The sequence below is a fragment of the Budorcas taxicolor genome, chromosome 2 (assembly GCF_023091745.1).
Source record: "Budorcas taxicolor isolate Tak-1 chromosome 2, Takin1.1, whole genome shotgun sequence".
In the NCBI taxonomy this organism is placed as follows: Eukaryota; Metazoa; Chordata; class Mammalia; order Artiodactyla; family Bovidae; genus Budorcas; species Budorcas taxicolor.
Window position 1 is genome coordinate 169,287,514 of NC_068911.1, and position 16,001 is coordinate 169,303,514.

The 16,001-nt window shown below is 43.4% G+C and overlaps 1 protein-coding gene and 2 non-coding genes across 8 annotated transcripts in view; all 3 read right to left on the reverse strand.

The window, feature by feature from the left end:
- Positions 1-11,249, reverse strand: part of RCC1 (regulator of chromosome condensation 1) — a 31,113-nt gene extending 19,864 nt beyond the window's left edge. For 5 of the 6 annotated variants that reach the window (XM_052658151.1, XM_052658218.1, XM_052658133.1 and 2 more), the window contains exons 1-3: positions 11,118-11,194; positions 10,365-10,401; positions 9,331-9,509 (exon numbers count right to left, since the gene is read on the reverse strand). In XM_052658151.1, the coding sequence (XP_052514111.1) occupies positions 9,331-9,381 (51 nt within the window). In that variant the 5' untranslated portion in view covers positions 9,382-9,509; positions 10,365-10,401; positions 11,118-11,194. Of the gene's footprint in view, positions 1-9,330; positions 9,510-10,364; positions 10,402-11,117 lie in introns of all 6 variants that reach the window. The other variant, XM_052658143.1, reaches the window with a different exon arrangement.
- On the reverse strand, positions 9,587-9,790 carry LOC128044031 (small nucleolar RNA SNORA73 family). The gene has a single exon (XR_008199016.1). It is a non-coding gene; the product is annotated as a small nucleolar RNA SNORA73 family (small nucleolar RNA).
- On the reverse strand, positions 10,480-10,683 carry LOC128044033 (small nucleolar RNA SNORA73 family). Its single transcript, XR_008199017.1, has one exon. It is a non-coding gene; the product is annotated as a small nucleolar RNA SNORA73 family (small nucleolar RNA).
- Positions 11,250-16,001: the final 4,752 nt, after the last annotated feature.

The window sequence follows — 16,001 nt, forward strand, 5'->3', positions numbered from 1 at the left end:
CTTTCCTGTCTAGCTGAATTCTTGATGTGTATATATATATCTGATTTTTACATATATAGCAAATATATATATTTAAGGCTAAATTTTATTTGCCATCTCCATGAAGCCTTCTTTGGCCCCATTTATCTTCTTTGAACATAAATATTAATTTTTCACGCTATTATTGTTGTATTTTATTTACTGAACATAAACCATAGTAAGGAGGACAGTCGATTGAATCTGACCTAGAAATGACATAGATGATAGAATTAGAAGTGAATATTAAAAGTTATTCTAACTGTATTCCATATGTCCAAAAGTTAAGTAGAGACATGGAAGATATAAAGATCCAAAGTGAACTTCTTGATAATATCTAAGATGATAAACATAGTGGATGGCATTAATAATAGATTAGCTATTGGAAAAGCAGTGATTAGTAAACCTCATGCATAGCAAAAGAAACAATCCAAAATGAAACAGAAAAAATTTTAAGTGAAAAGAGTATGAGTGAACTATGGAATAACTTTAATAAGTGGCCTGCTCTGCAGGTAACTGGAGACCCTGAAAATAAGGAGGAACTGGGAATAGAAAATATGTGAAGAAGGGACTTCCCTGGCGGTCCAGTGGCTGGAATTCCATGCTCCCATTGCAGGAGGCCAGGGTTCAATCCCTGGTCAGGAAACTAAGATCCCTCACGCCACAACTAAGAACCCACACAGCCAAATAAATAAAATGCTTTTTGTTTCTTAAAATATATGAAGAAATAATGGCTAAAAAACTGTTCGAAACATAAACCTATAAACTATAAGGCAACAGACGTGTGATAAAAAATAAACGTGGTCTGGAGGCTTCCCTGGTGGTCCAGTGGGTAAGAATCCACCTTGCAATGCGAGGGATGGCGGTTCGATCCCTGGTCCGGGAAGATCCCACATGCAGTGGAGCAACTTAGCCTGTGCACCACAGCTACTAAGCCTGTGCTCTAGAGCCCACGAGCCTCGACTACTGAAGCCTATGTGCCCCAGAGCCTGTGCCCCATGAGAGAAGCCACCGCAATGAGAAGCCCTCGAGCTGCAGCAAAAAGTAGCCCCCGCTAGCCGCAACTAGAGAAAGGCTGAGTGCAGCAATGAAGAGCCACCACAGACAGAATGAACTAAAATAAAAATGAACGTGGTTTGAGCACTCCAAATACAAGACAGAGACTGTCATAATGAATAGGAAAAGCGAGACCCGACCACACACTGCCTGCAAGAAATACACATTCAACAGAAACACAGCTGACCCTTGAACAAGTTTTGAACTGCACAGGTCCACTTACACTCAGACTTTTTTCAATAAATATGAACTATGTACTATAGTACCACACAATCAGAGGTTGGTTAAACTCCAAGTTGCAGAATCACAGATATGGAGGGCCAAACCAGGAGCACCCCATTGTTGTTCAAGGGTCAACTCTACACAAATAGAAAAGTAAAAAGACAGAAAAAGAGACTCTGGTAATACTAGGCAAAAGAAAGCTGGAGCAGCTATATTAATAGCAAAGTAAATTTCAGAGCAGAGTATTATTGAAATAAAGACGGTATTTGAGTCAGTTGTAGTGAGGTGGATGAACCTAGAGTCTGTTATAGACAGTGAAGTAAGTCAGAGAAAAACAAGTATCGTATTTAAATGCATATATATGGAATCTGGAAAAGTGATACTGGTGAACCTATCTGCAGGGCAGGAATAGAGGTGCAGACATAGAGACTAGACTTGGGGACACAGCGGGGGAGGTGGGGAGGAACTGAGAGAGGAGCATTGAAACCTATACATTGTTGTTGTTGTTTAGTTGCCAAGTCTTTTGCAACTCCATGGACTGTAGCCTGCCAGGCTCCTCTGGCCATGGGACTTCCCAGGCAAGAATACTAGAGTGGGTTGCCATTTCCTCCTCCAGGGGATCTTCCCAACCCAGGGATAGAACCTACATCTCTTCCTTCTCCTGCACTGGCAGGCGGATTCTTTATCATTTCCATTACTTGGGAATTACCACATGTAAAATAGATAGCTAGTGGGAAGTTGCTGTATAACACAGGGAGCTCAACCTGGTTCTCTGTGACAACTTAGAGGGGTGGGTTTGGGTGAGGGCGGGGCATGAGAGGGAGGTTCAAGAGAGCAGGGACATATGTATACTTATAGCTGATTCACATTGTTGTATGACAAACCAACTCAACGTTGTAAAGCAATTATCCTCCAATTAAAAATTTTTAAAAAGAAGGTACTTTCACTATGGTAAAGGAGAAAATCAAAATGCACAATCCTAAATATATGCAACTAATAACAGAGGTCCCAAATACATGTAGCAAAAACTGATAGAACTTCTAGAGAAAATAGACAAATCCACAAAGACAGGTGGACATTTCAGTACCTTACTCTCAATATTACTGATAGGTAGGAAGAAAATCAGCCAGGATAGACTTGAACAACACTTTCAATGGATTTGAACTGATTGACATTTACAGAATACATCATCTTTCACATTCCACCTCGATTTCTTCAGACAGTAACATACTCATGCCTTCTGAGTGCACATGAAACAATTCCCAATATACTGGGTTATAGAAAAAGTCTTGTTAAATTTAAAAAATTCAGTCAAACAAAGTATATAATCAGGCTACAATGGAAAGTAGAAACCAATAAATGAAAGATCTTTGAAAACCTCCCAATTATTTAAAAATACACTTTTGGAATTCCCTGGGGTCTAGTGGTTAGGACTCAGCATTTTCACTGCCATGGCCTGGGTTCAGTCCCTGGTGGGAAATTGCAAGCCCTGTGGTATGGCCTGAATAAACAAAAATATAAACAATAAACATGTACTTTTAAGTAGCCCACAGATCAAAGAAGAAATCAAAACAGAATTTGAGAGTATTTTGAACTGAATTAAATGAAAAGAGAACTTAGCAGAACTTGTGGGATACTGTTGTTTTTCACTTATGGGATATTGTCAGAGCAGTATTTAGGGGAAACTCATAGCACTAAATGCCTGTCCTAGAAAAAAAGGAAAGGTCTAAAATTAATTACCTCAGCTTCTACCTTAGGAAACTAGGAAACAGAAGAAAGACCATAATAAAGATCAAAACAGAAATCAATGAAATAGAACACAGAAAAACAAAGTCATCAACCAGTGTTTGCTATGTGCCAAACATCCCATTCTTTGAGGATAACTCAACTAGTAGGTTTGGATAAGGAAATGGCAACCCACTCCAGTGTTCCAGGTTAGATGGACATCAAGTAAAAAGTAATCACATTAGAATGATAATAATGTTATCATGATGTAATGCTCAAGGTGCCCACCCTCCCTTCAAGAGAGGCTGTTCTGGGTCCTTAGGGGAAAGGGAGGTAAGGATGGTGGTTGAGTTCAGACTCCAAAGATGCAAACCTTTATCTAAAGATGTGTGACTTTGGGCAACTAATCTAGCCTTGATTATCTTCCTTTTCTATACATGGACATAAAAAAGAGTCCTTGCATGTATAGGGCTGTTTTAAGGCTTAGAGAATGCCTAGCACTTGGCAAATCGTCATCGAATGTCAGATATCTTCATAAAGATACAGGTTCTAGGACTTCCTTGGCAGTACAGTGGTTAAGGCTCCACCCTTCCACTCCATGGGGGCCTGGATTTGATCCCTGGTTGGGGAACTAAGATCCCATCCATCAGAGGGAAAGATGTACACAAAGACAGAAAGTGGTAAAAGACAGAGGTTAATAGCCAGGAAGGGCTCTCACTCCCTAGCAAACTGCACTCAAGTCTGTCTCAGTTCAGTTCAGTTGCTCAGTGTCCGACTCTTTGTGACCCCATGGATTGTAGTACATCAGGCCTCCCTGTTCATTGACAACTCCTGGAGTTTACTCAAACTCATGCCCATTGAGTTGATGTCATCCAACCATCTCATCCTCTGTCATCCGCTTCTCCTCCTGCCTTCAATCTTTCCCAGCATCAGGGTCTTTTCAAATGAGTCAGTTCTTCACATCAGGTGACCAAAGTATTGGACTTTCAGCTTCAGCATCAATCCTTCCAATGAATATTCAGGACTGATTTCCTTTAGGATGGATTGGTTGGATCTCCTTGCAGTCCAAGGGACTCTCAAGAGTCATCTCCAACACCACAGTTCAAAAGCATCAATTCTTCGGCTCTCAGCTTTCTTTATGGTCCAACTCTCACATCCACACATGACTGCTGGAAAAACCATAGCTTTGACTAGACGGACCTTTGTTGGCAAAGTAATGTCTATCTAAGTATTGATATTTTTCAGAGTCAAGTAGACCCAGGCACATGGCAGATTTACACCTCGTTACAACTGAGACATTTAATGGTGTAGTGGGTACTAATTAGCTGAATACAAAGGGTGAAAACAGCTAAAATTTCCAAAGGCATGGTATGATGTAGTTTGAGTACAGGTTCTGCAGTCAACTTTCTTGCTCAGATGCATGCTTTGCCACTTACTGGCTATGTCAGTTGGGTAAGTTCCTCAACTCCAAGTTCAGTCTCCACTGCAAAATGGGCAAACACTGTACCTACTTTACAGGGGTGCATGGAGTATTAGATGAAGTAATGCACATACCTTACCACACTGCCTTGTTCAAAGTTAGTAGTATACCTTGATACAGTTTTGGAGATGGGTTTAAACCCTGGCTCTGCTATTTCCTAGTTAGCTGATCTTGGAGGGTACTAATCGCCCTTTCTCTCCTGGATAGGTAGAGTTCCGAGCAAAACAAGAGCTTGATTTAGTAGGTAATTTACCTTTGGTGCTAAGACTTTATTCAATAAAACTGAATGGATCAACTGGTGTGGTCACTCACATAGAGCCAGACATCCTGCAGTGTGAAGTCAAGTTGGGCCTTGTGAAGTGAAGTCGCTCAGTCGTGTCCGACTCTGCGACCCCATGGACTGTAGCCTACCAGGCTCCTCTGTCCATGGGATTTTCCAGGCAATAGTACTGGAGTGGATTGCCGTTTCCTTCTCCAGGGGATCTTCCCAACCCAGGGATGAAACCCGGGTCTCCCAGATTGTAGACAGACGCTTAACCATCTGAGCCACCAGGGAAATCCTAAGGAAGTTGGCCCTTAGGAAGCATTACTATGAACAAAGCTAGAGATGATGGAATTCCAGCTGAGCTATTTCAAATCCTTAAAGACTATGCTGTTAAAGTGCTGCACTCAAACAGCACTTCAGAGCACTTTATGAAGTCCCTAGTTGTTTGAAGTCAGAGAATTTTCCTACAGGTTCGTTGTACTTAACAGACTAAGTTTTCTACAAACATTAACACTAATTCTCCTTACAAATCCAAGAAGTCGGTACTTTCAGTGTCCCCATGATTCCCAGGTGGTGCAGTTGGTAAAGAATCCGCCTGTCAATGTAGGAGACATGGGTTTGAGCTCTGGGTTGGAAGATCCCCTGGAGAAGGAAATGGCAACCCACTTCAGTATTCTTGCTTGGGAAATTTGATGGACAGAGGAGCTGCTTGGCGGGGTACAGCCCATGCGGTCAGTCAGATACAATTGAGCATGCATGCATACATTCTATGCAAGAGCACATGGATTGAGGCAGAAAGAAGTTAAGCAGCTTGCCCAAGGTCACAGGGACTACAAGTGGTATCAGGATTCAAATTCAGGCAGTCTCAGTTTAACAACAACTGATATGACTATCAAGGCATATATGCAGAAAAAAGCCAGAAGAACCTGTTTTAGTCTACGGGTAGGTGTGTTGCAACCTGAAGTTTAGCAGAAAGGGTGTGACCTAGAATACTCCTGACAGTTTGCTTGAGTGAAAAGCCCCTAATGTTGGGAAAGACTGAAGGCAGAAGGGGATGACAGAGGATGAGATGGTTCGATGGCATCACCGACTTGATGGACAGGAAGTTTGAGCAAGCTCCAGATGGTAAAGTGCAGGGAAGCCTGGTGTGCTGCAGTCCATGGGATTGCAGAGTTGGACACGACTGAGAGACTGGTTTGACACTTGGATACTGGGAAGAAATCCCACCTAGAACCTGACCCTACCCTGATAATTTATACTAAAAACACCATTCAGATTTATTGTGCATCTACCACTCAAAAGCATTTATGTGGGAACGAGGCCTATATGCAGGTCAGGAAGCAAGTTAGAACTGGACATGGAACAACAGACTGGTTCCAAATAGGAAAAGGAGTACATCAAGGCTGTATATTGTCACTCTGCTTATTTAACTTAGATGCAGAGTACATCATGAGAAACACTGGGCTGGAAGAAGCACAAGCTGGAATCAAGATTGATGGGAGAAATATCAATAATCTCAGATATGCAGATGACACCACCCTTATGGCAGAAAGTGAAGAGGAACTAAAAAGCCTCTTGATGAAAGTGAAAGAGAAGTGAAAAAGTTGGCTTAAAGCTCAACATTCAGAAAATGAAGATCTGGTCCCATCACTTCATGGCAAACAGATGAGGAAACAATGGAAAACAGTGTAAGACTTTTATTTTTCTGGGCTCCAAAATCACTGCAGATGGTGACTGCAGCCATGAAATTAAAAGACGCTTTCTCCTTGGAGGGAAAGTTATGACCAACCTAGATAGCATATTCAAAAGCAGAGACATTACTCTTTGCCACCAAATGCCCATCTAGTCAAGACTATGGTTTTTCTAGTGGTCATGTATGGATGAGTCGTGACTATGAAGAAAGCTGAGCGCTGAAAAATTCTTTTGAACTGCAGTGTTGGAGAAGACTCTTGAGAGTCCCTTGGACTGCAAGGAGATCCAACCAGTCCATTCTAAATATCAGTCCTGGGTGTTCTTTGGAAGGACTGATGCTAAAGCTTAAACTCCAATACTTTGGCCACCTCATGCGAAGAGATGTCTTCCCTGGTGGCTCAGAGGTTAAAGCGTCTGCCTCCAATGCAGACCTGGGTTCGATCCCTGGGTCGGGAAGATCCACTCCAGTATTCTTGCCTGGAGAATCCCATGGCCAGAGGAGCCTGGTAGGCTACAGTCCACGGGGTCGCAGAGTTGGACACAACTGAGCTACTTCATCTTTCACCTTGGGAGGCATTGGGGGCAGAAGGGGACGACAGAGGATGAGATGGCATCACCAACTCAATGGACATGAGTTTGAGTGAACTCTGGGAGTTGGTGACAGACAGGGAGGCCTGGCTGCAATTCATGGGGTTGTGAAGTCGGAAACCGAGCGACTGAACTGAACTGCAGCCAAAATGTGAACTGGACACAGGGCCAACCCTGGGGAAACAGGACCAGTCTACTTCCTAGTTGTGGATTTATTTCCCTCTTCCCGGGTTTCCCCATAAAAGCAGTCAGATTAATACCCACCCCCTGGGGCTGTGATTAACATATGCCAAGTACTTAGAATCTGAGTTCAGGCACATGTGCTGCTACTTATTTAGGCAGTAACTTGTATAAGTAAGTGAAGTTGCTCAGTTGTGTCCGACTCTTTGCCACCCCATGGACTGTAGCTTTCCAGGCTCCTCTGTCCTTGGGATTTTCCAGGCAATAGTACTGGAGTGGATTGCAGTTTCCTTCTCCAGGGGATCTTCCCAACCCAGGTCTCTCACATTATAGACAGATGCTTTACCGTCTGAGCCACCACAGCTAGCCATAAAGCAACCCAACAGGCTGAGGATGAGTTGGTTAGACAGCATCACCATCTTAATGGACAAGAACTTGAGCCAATGGAAGACAGTGGATGACAGAGGAACCTACGGAGCCAGTCCCAGACAGGACCTATTCTTTTAGCCTCTTGGCACTGAATCTGAGTATTTGTTTGTGCCACAGCCCACCAAGTTAAAAAAATTCCCTTATACCTGACCCAATGGCTTCTAAACAAGGTATTCCACCTCCACATCTTGTGAAATTCCCTATTTATGGCTGCACTGAAGATAGACTCTACCTTCCAAATGGCTCCCCAATAGTCCCCATCCTTCAGGGTCTCATGACTTTCCCTTAATGCTGCAGCCTGTAAAAGGGCTTCACAAAGTTCTACTGTGACTTAAGCACACCCCCTTGACAAAGGAGCAGACCTCTCAACACCTGTAAATTTAGAAAAGTATAAATCTATAAAACTTACAGACTAGGTTAAACACTGTGTGCTTCCCAGGTGGCGCGGTGGTAAAGAATCTGCTTGCCAATGTAGGAGACACAAGAGACATAGGTTCTATCCCTGGGTTAAGATCCACTGTAATAGGAAATGGTAACCTCTTTTCCTGCCTGGATAACTAGATGGGCTGAGGGGCCCAGCAGGCTACTGTCCATGGGGTAGTGAAGAGTCCACAACTTAGTGACAGACCATCACCTTTGAATTCTCAACCCAGTAAGAAAAAAAAAAGACCAACTCCAGCTTTTATCGAGGTCCACGTTGTCAAAGCCAGTTTTTCCAGTATTCACGTAAACCATAAAAAAGATGCCTTCAAACTGTGGTCCTGCAGGTGAGATGGAGAGTCCCTTGGCCAGCAAGATCAAACCAGTCAATGTTACAGGTTATCAACTCTGAATATTCATTTGAAAGACTGATGCTGAAGCTCCAATACAGTAGCCACATGGAAAAAAACCTTGATGCCGGCAAAGACTGAAGGCAGAGATCAAATGGACAGCATCACCAACACAATGGACCTAAGTTTGAGCAAACTCTGGGAGACAGTGGAGGACAGAGGAAGCCTCGTGTGCTACAGTCCACGGGGGTCCTAAAGAATTGGACAGGACTTGGTAACTGAACAGTGAATGCATTTCCCAATAGTAGTTGTACACAAATGCCAAAATTTAACAGAAGAGCTCAAGACCTTCAGCTACAGCAAAACCTACCAGGATTGACAGAACACTCACACAGAATTCCCTGGCTGCTTTCACCGAAGGGAATCTGGGTTTGATCCTTAGTTAAGGCACTAAGATTCTACCAGCACAATGATGTGACAAAAACATAACAAAACCCCCCAAAGACCACACAAATACATAGTCATCTTTATTTAAGTTCACGATTACATTAGAAATTGATGGATTTCTCTCAGACATGCAGATTCTCATGGGCACCTACTTTCCAGTTTTAAGACCGACAGATAAAGAGGCCAGTATCCTAGTGTTGTAACATCAAGTTTTCACCAGATAGGAAACCTGAAAAGGTCTCCTTCCAGGTCACTATGCTCTAAGACCTGCCCATACGGTCTCTGACATTTCTTGTAAATTTCAGTAAGTGCCTGGGCAACAAGAACACTAGAACTCATGGGTTTTAAGGTGCAGTTCCAGGGGTTAAATATCTTACCTATACACTTCCAAATCTCCCAGGCTTATGTTCAATGAATATATTACTCATTTTACTTGGTGTTTCAGAAGGTAAAGAATCTACCTGCAATGCAGTAGGATCTAGGTTCAATCCCTGGGTCAGGAAGATCCCCATGGAGAAAGGAATGGGTTCCACTCCAGTAGTTTTGCCTGGAGAATTAATTTTTACTTTACTAATTTCCCTGTCAAAGAAAGACTCCAAAGCATTGCTAACTGCAAAGCTGGTAAGGCTCCTCTTCTCTCCTGAAAATGATATTAAACGAAAAAAAGATTAGATTCATTTGTACAATCTTAGTTCCCCTTTAAAATTTTTGTATACTGGATGTTTCCTGCATGGTTTGTCTCCTCAGTCATTGTCCAGAGGACTCTGAGAAGCTGTAGGAATATGCAGGCGCAGACTCAAGGCCCGGCTTCATCTCCAACGCTGTGGAAAGGGACTGTACATCACTGGGCAGAGCCCTATGCTCCCGTACGCCACCTGGACAGAGCCCGGGGAGAGTGACCTCCCGGGGTATCCACGTTGGAATATCTGAACAGTGTCAGAATACTAAACCCAAGTTAGCCTATCCACTCAGCTAACACAATGTGCTATACAGTACCATGAAATTGGTTATATTGTAATGCCATGTAATAAGTCTACAACGCTTCTCACAGAAAGGTTGGTATGTAGCAGACTTACTGTACCACTACTGAAGAGATTACACTTCCCTTCACCTTCATCCCTTCACACCTACACTTCAACCAAGTCAAAGTCCACAGGATTATAAACTGCTTCACACAAACTCCAAGTTCTTGTTAGCTATTGACTATTTTATAGTTTATCTATTAGTTACTTTCATAAGTATGCTGTAGTATATGCCCAATTTCATTTCTAATATCATAGACCCGAATCCTTAGTTCTCCCAGTCTGAGCAGATACACACATTACACAGCTCACGCATGAAAACGTTGCGGACGTTGGTTTTATCACTTTGTCAAAATTAGTCCATTTGTTATAAAAATCTCCTCTATCACGAATATTAAAGACGTGAAAATCAATTTTGTGGAACCAAATTAGCAAACACCGATAGGCGGAAAGCAATTCGTAGATCTACTCACCTCAAATCCAGTTGTATTCGGAATCCCAAACAAAATGCTGCAAAAGAGGGAAAACCTTAACCCAATTGCACAGCAAAACAGGTTAAAACAAAGATCCAGACAGATTGCTCTACAGAGCTGTTTCCTGCATGGTTTTTCTCCCCAGTCATTGTCCACAGGACTCTGAGAAGACGTAGGAATATGCAGGCGCAGACTCAAGGCCCGGCTTTATCTCCAACGTTGTGGAAAGGGACTGTACATCACCGGGCAGAGCCCTATGCTCCCGTACGCCACCTGGACAGAGCCCGGGGAGAGTGACCTCCCGGGTTATCCACGTTGGTCTAAACACTTTTAAGTAGCAAATGCAAGCAGTTAAGGACCAATAAGTCTATCATACAAAATTATACAAAATTAAACATTACCCCCAAAGAAAAAAAGAAGTGGCAGCTAAGCCGTTTCTAAATTAGTGAATCAAACAAAATGCCCTGTCTGCAACTCTAGTTGAAGACGCTAACACGCCAGGAGGCGGCATAATGGCGCATTAGGAAACAAGGGCGCCGCGCACTTAAGCTTTTCGGCGTGGAGGACGGCAGTCCTACAGGCCCTCGAGTTCCGTCGCCAGCACTCCTTATTAGCTACAGCCAAGAACGGAGGCGCGCGAGGCCTCTCCGACCCACCCCACGCCATTTTTTGCGAGTAGTTGTAGTTGGCACGAACGCCGAGGATTCGGAATCATTCTAAATAGTACGGTTCCCACAGAAAAGGCAGACTGACCGGATCCCATAACAGATGAAGCGCCCACGAAGCAAGGAGTTGGTCCCACTCACCTGGAAACAGGAACGGAGGACGAGAGTCTCTCCCGAAAAGACCCCAGAGACGCAAGGCATCGGTATTTATAGCTCCTGGAGCCAGCGGAAGTCAAGAAATGTCTATTGCGCCTGCGCCGCGACATGCGCAGTTAGAGAATTAGAATTTCGCTAAGGGTTCTGGGAACCCACTGCAGGTTAACGCCCCTAACCTGTCTCAGGGGCATCTCGCGATACTAGAGTCTTCCCGCAGTACCTTGAAGGAGCGTGCAGGTTACAGCAAGTGCGTGTTTTTAAAGGTTTAGGCGGATAGTTAGTAGTAGTAGGTCAGTCGCTCAGTCGTGTACAACTCTTTGCGACCCCATGGACTGCAGGACACCAGGCTTCCCTGTCCATCACGAACTCCCGGAGCTTACTCAAATTTATGTCCATCTCATCGATGATGCCATCCAACCGTCTCATCCTCTATCATCCCCTTCTCCTCCTGCCTTCAGTCTTTCCCAGCATCAGGGTCTTTTCCCAGTGAGTCAGTTCTTCACATCAGGTGATCAAAGTATTGGAACTTCATCTTCAGCATCAGTCCTTCCAATGGATATTCAGGGTTGATTTCCTTTAGGATTGACAGGTTTGATCTCCTTGCAGTCCAAGGGACTCGCTAGAGCCTTCTCGAACACCACAGTCCAAAAGCATCAATTCTTCAGCGGTCAGCTTTCTTTATGGTCCAACTCTCACACCTATACATGATTACTGGAAGAGCCATAACTTTGCCTGGAGGGGCCTTTGTCCGCAAGTTAATGTCTCTGCTTTTTAATATGCCGTCTATGTTTGTCATAGCTTTTCTTACAAGGAGCAAGCATCTTTTAATTTCATGGCTGCAGTCACCATCCGCAGTGATTTTGGAGCCCAGGAAAATAAAGTCTGTCACTGTTTCCATTTTTCTTCATCTGTTTGCCATGAAGAGATGGGACTGGATGCCATGATCTTCGTTTTTTGAATGTCGAGTTTTAAGCCAACTTTTTTCACTCTTATCTTTCACTTTTATCAAGAGGCTCTTAGTTCCTCTGCTTTCTGCCATAAGGGTGTTGTCATATGCATATGACATATATGCATATGAGTTTATTGATATTTCTCCTGGCAATCTTGGTTCCAGCTTGTGCTTCATCCGGCCTGGCATTTTTCATGATGTACTCTGCATATAAGTTAAAGAAGCAGGGTGACAGTATGCATCCTTGACGTACTCCTTTCTCAATTTGGAACCGGTGTGTTGTTCCCTGTCTGGTTCTAACTGTTGCTTCTTGACCTGCATACAGATTTCTCAGGAGGCAGGTAAGTGAGTGAAAATCGCTCAGCTGTGTCTGACTCTTTGTGATCCCATGGACTATAGAGTTCATGGAATTCTCCAGGCCAGAATACTGGAGTAGCCTTTTCCTTCTCCGCGGGATCTTCCCAACCCAGGGATTGAACCCAGGTCTCCCACATTGCAGGCGAATTCTTTACTAGCTGAGCCACCAGGGAACCCCACTCTTGAAGAATTTTCCACAGTTTGTTGTGATCCACACAGTCAAAGGTTTAGTGTAGTCAGCAAAGCAGATCTTTTTTTTTTTTCTGGAAGTCTCTAGCTTTTTTTATAATCCAGTGGATGCTGGCTATTTGATTTCTGGTTCGTCTGCCTTTACTAAATCATCTGGAAGTTCACATACTGTTGAAGCTTAGCTTGGAGAATTTTGAGCATTACTTTGTAAAACAATGCCACTCTTCTCTATTTCTTAAAATAGTTATTTTTAATACAAATATATTATCAATTAATGTAATGGATTATTATTTTGAAATGTATCATAAATTTTTAAATCATAAATATTTTAAATTTTCTCAGTTTTTAGTACAGTAAGTATCAATAGATATCACCTACAGATACAACAGTTCTTAGGGGTTTTGAGTTAATGTTGTAAATTATGAAGGGGTCACAAAACAAAAAGGTTTGAGAACTAGTAGTTTAGAGGAAGAAAGACAAATAATTCGACTTTTCTGGTGATATTATGAGTATTCAGTTGCCTTTCAATCACTCATTCAATATTTCCATAGTGAGTATGACAATTTGCTAGACATTGTGCTAGACACTGGAAATTGAGATGAACCACTTTTTCTGTCCTTGAGAACTCAGAGTGGAGGAAACAGACATGACAGCAAATTATCCTACTACTTGATAAGTGATGTATGGCATAAATACGGTATTCTGAGGATAGAGCAATTGAAAAATTGGCTAAAGGCTGAGAGGGTTTTCCTGGGGAGTTAAAATTTGAGCTAAAACTGGAAGGAATAGTAGAAGAATGTGTTAAGTCACTCAGTCATGTTCAACTCTTTGAGACCCCATGGACTGTAGCCTGCCAGGCTCCTCTGTCCATGGAATTCTCAGGCAAGAATACTGGAGTGGACTGGCATTCCCTTCTCTGGGGGATCTTCCCGACCCAGGGACTGAACCCAGGTCTCCTGCATTGCAGGCCTACTCTTTACCATCTGAGCCATTCTTTACCAGCTGAGCGCTTCCTTTGTGGTTCAGCTGCTCAAGAATCTGCCTGCAACGTGAGAGACCTGGGTCTGATCCCTGGGTTGGGAAGATCCCCTGAAGAAGGGAAAGGCTATCCACTCCAGTATTCTGGCCTGGAGAATTCCATGGATGGTATAGTCCATGGGGTTGCAAAGAGTCAGACACGACTGAGTGATTTTCACGTCACTTCACTTCACTTACAAGCTGAGCCACAAGGGAAGCCCAGAAATACTGGAGTGGGTAGCCTATCCCTTCTCCAGCAGATCTTCTCTTCCTAGGAACTGAACTAGGGTCTCCTCCATTGCAGGCAGATTCTTAGTAGAATAGCAGGTTGTAGAACAGTAGAAGGGTGAAGGGCGAATAATGACAGCATTTTTGGCTGAGGAACTGGCGGGTCTGTGGTCTCCCAGGAAGGGTAAGGGGTCAGCTTAATTAGGAACATCAAAAGGAGAACTGCCTGGACTTCTCATGAGCATGAGTGGTCAAGAGCTGAATACAAAATATCTTGTAGTCCAAGCAAAGTTTAAATTTTATCCTGTAGGTATCTAAGGGGCAGTAAGGTTTTTTTTTTTTTTAATTTACAAAAAATTTCTGACTGTGCTGGGCCTTCATTGTTAGGCTCAGGCTTTCTCTACTTGGGTGAGCACGGGCTATTCTCTAGTTGTGGTGCACAGGTTCTAGGGTGCTCAGGCTTCAGTAGTTGTGGCACACAGGCTTAGTTGTTCCCAGGTAGGCAGAATCTTCCTGGACCAGGGATTGAACCCATGTTCCTTGCACTGGCAGGCTATATCGTAACCACTGGACCACCAGGGAAGTCCTAGGGGCTAATAAGTTTTGAAATAAAAGGACTGCTATGACTATCTTTGCGTTTTAGAACGGTAACTCTAGTGGCAATATTGGAGGATGGATTGGGTTATAAAGTCCCGTTAAATTATCCTGGCTTCCAACTTGAGTGGTAAATAAGGCAAGAGGAGGTAAAGGAACTGAGACATTTCTGGGGTAGAGAATTCTGCAAGGTAAGAGAGAAACTTGCAAATATAGTAATACCAAAGTTTCACATTTGGGATGCTGCACATATTATGATCTCTAATTCTGATAATTGATAAAGTAGGCAAGGTCCACACATGAGGTGCATGTTTTTGTTAACCTCATTTTTTATGGAGTTGTGAACTGCTACAAACACTTCTAGAGACAACACATGACTTCAAGAAGGTAATGGCAGTTTGAGGTCTCTTTGGAGGACTAGTAGAAGGAAGATATGGGAGCAGGTGGAGCCCAATGACTCGAGCAGTTCTGACTCATGGTTTCTCTTAACCCTAGGTAAAGGGTGGTATGCTAATCAAGACCAGCCTCTGAAGTGAAAAGTACAAAGTGAGTCATTGGTGGGGCCACCTGGATTGAAACTGGGCTGCTTGCCAGAGTGGAATACATGAGCTACAAACTGTCATATTTTTGTGATGTCAGTCTAAGGCCTAATTATATCTGGTCCATATACAGTAAGTCCCTTTAGGGACAATTGGTCAGAATGCACTTGCTCTTCCCTGAATATATGTAAAGGATGATTACATAATTTGCTTTGACTTTGGGGAGGTAACTTCACCTCTGAAGTTCTTCACTGGTTAAATGAGTGTATTTTTACTTACCTCCCAGACTAGGTGGAATTAATAACACCTAGAGGTACATAGTGTAGGGTTCACAGTTGGCTTTCAACTCTGAAGCTTATTCCTTTTCTACAGTTTATACAGACATTCACAAACATTACTGACCTTCATCTCTGGCTGTGTTTAATATTCTTACTATAACTTTTCTCCCTCATTTACTTCTCATTTAGGATGTTGAGAAAGCAATGGCAACCCACTCCAGTACTCTTGCCTGGAAAATCCCATGGGCAGAGGAGCCTGGTAGGCTGCGGTCCATGGGGTCGCTAAGAGTTGGACACGACTGAGCGACTTCCCTTTCACTTTTCACTTTCATGCATTGGAGAAGGAAATGGCAACCCACTCCAGTGTTCTTGCCTGGAGAATCCCAGGGACGGGGGAGCCTGCAGGGCTGCCGTCTATGGGGTTGCCCAGAGTCGGACACGACTGAAGCGACTTAGCAGCAGCAGCAGCAGTATTTTAGGGACTTCCCTTCCCCCCCCTTTTCAGCTGTGCTGTGCAGCATGCAGGATCTTAGTTCCTTGAGCAGGATCAAACCTGTGCCCCTGCTTTGGGAGCATGGAAGTCTACACCATTAGACTGCCAGGGAAGTCTCTGAGGAATCATTTTTAACCTACCTTAAAACTTCTGGAATGAGGTAGAACATAAA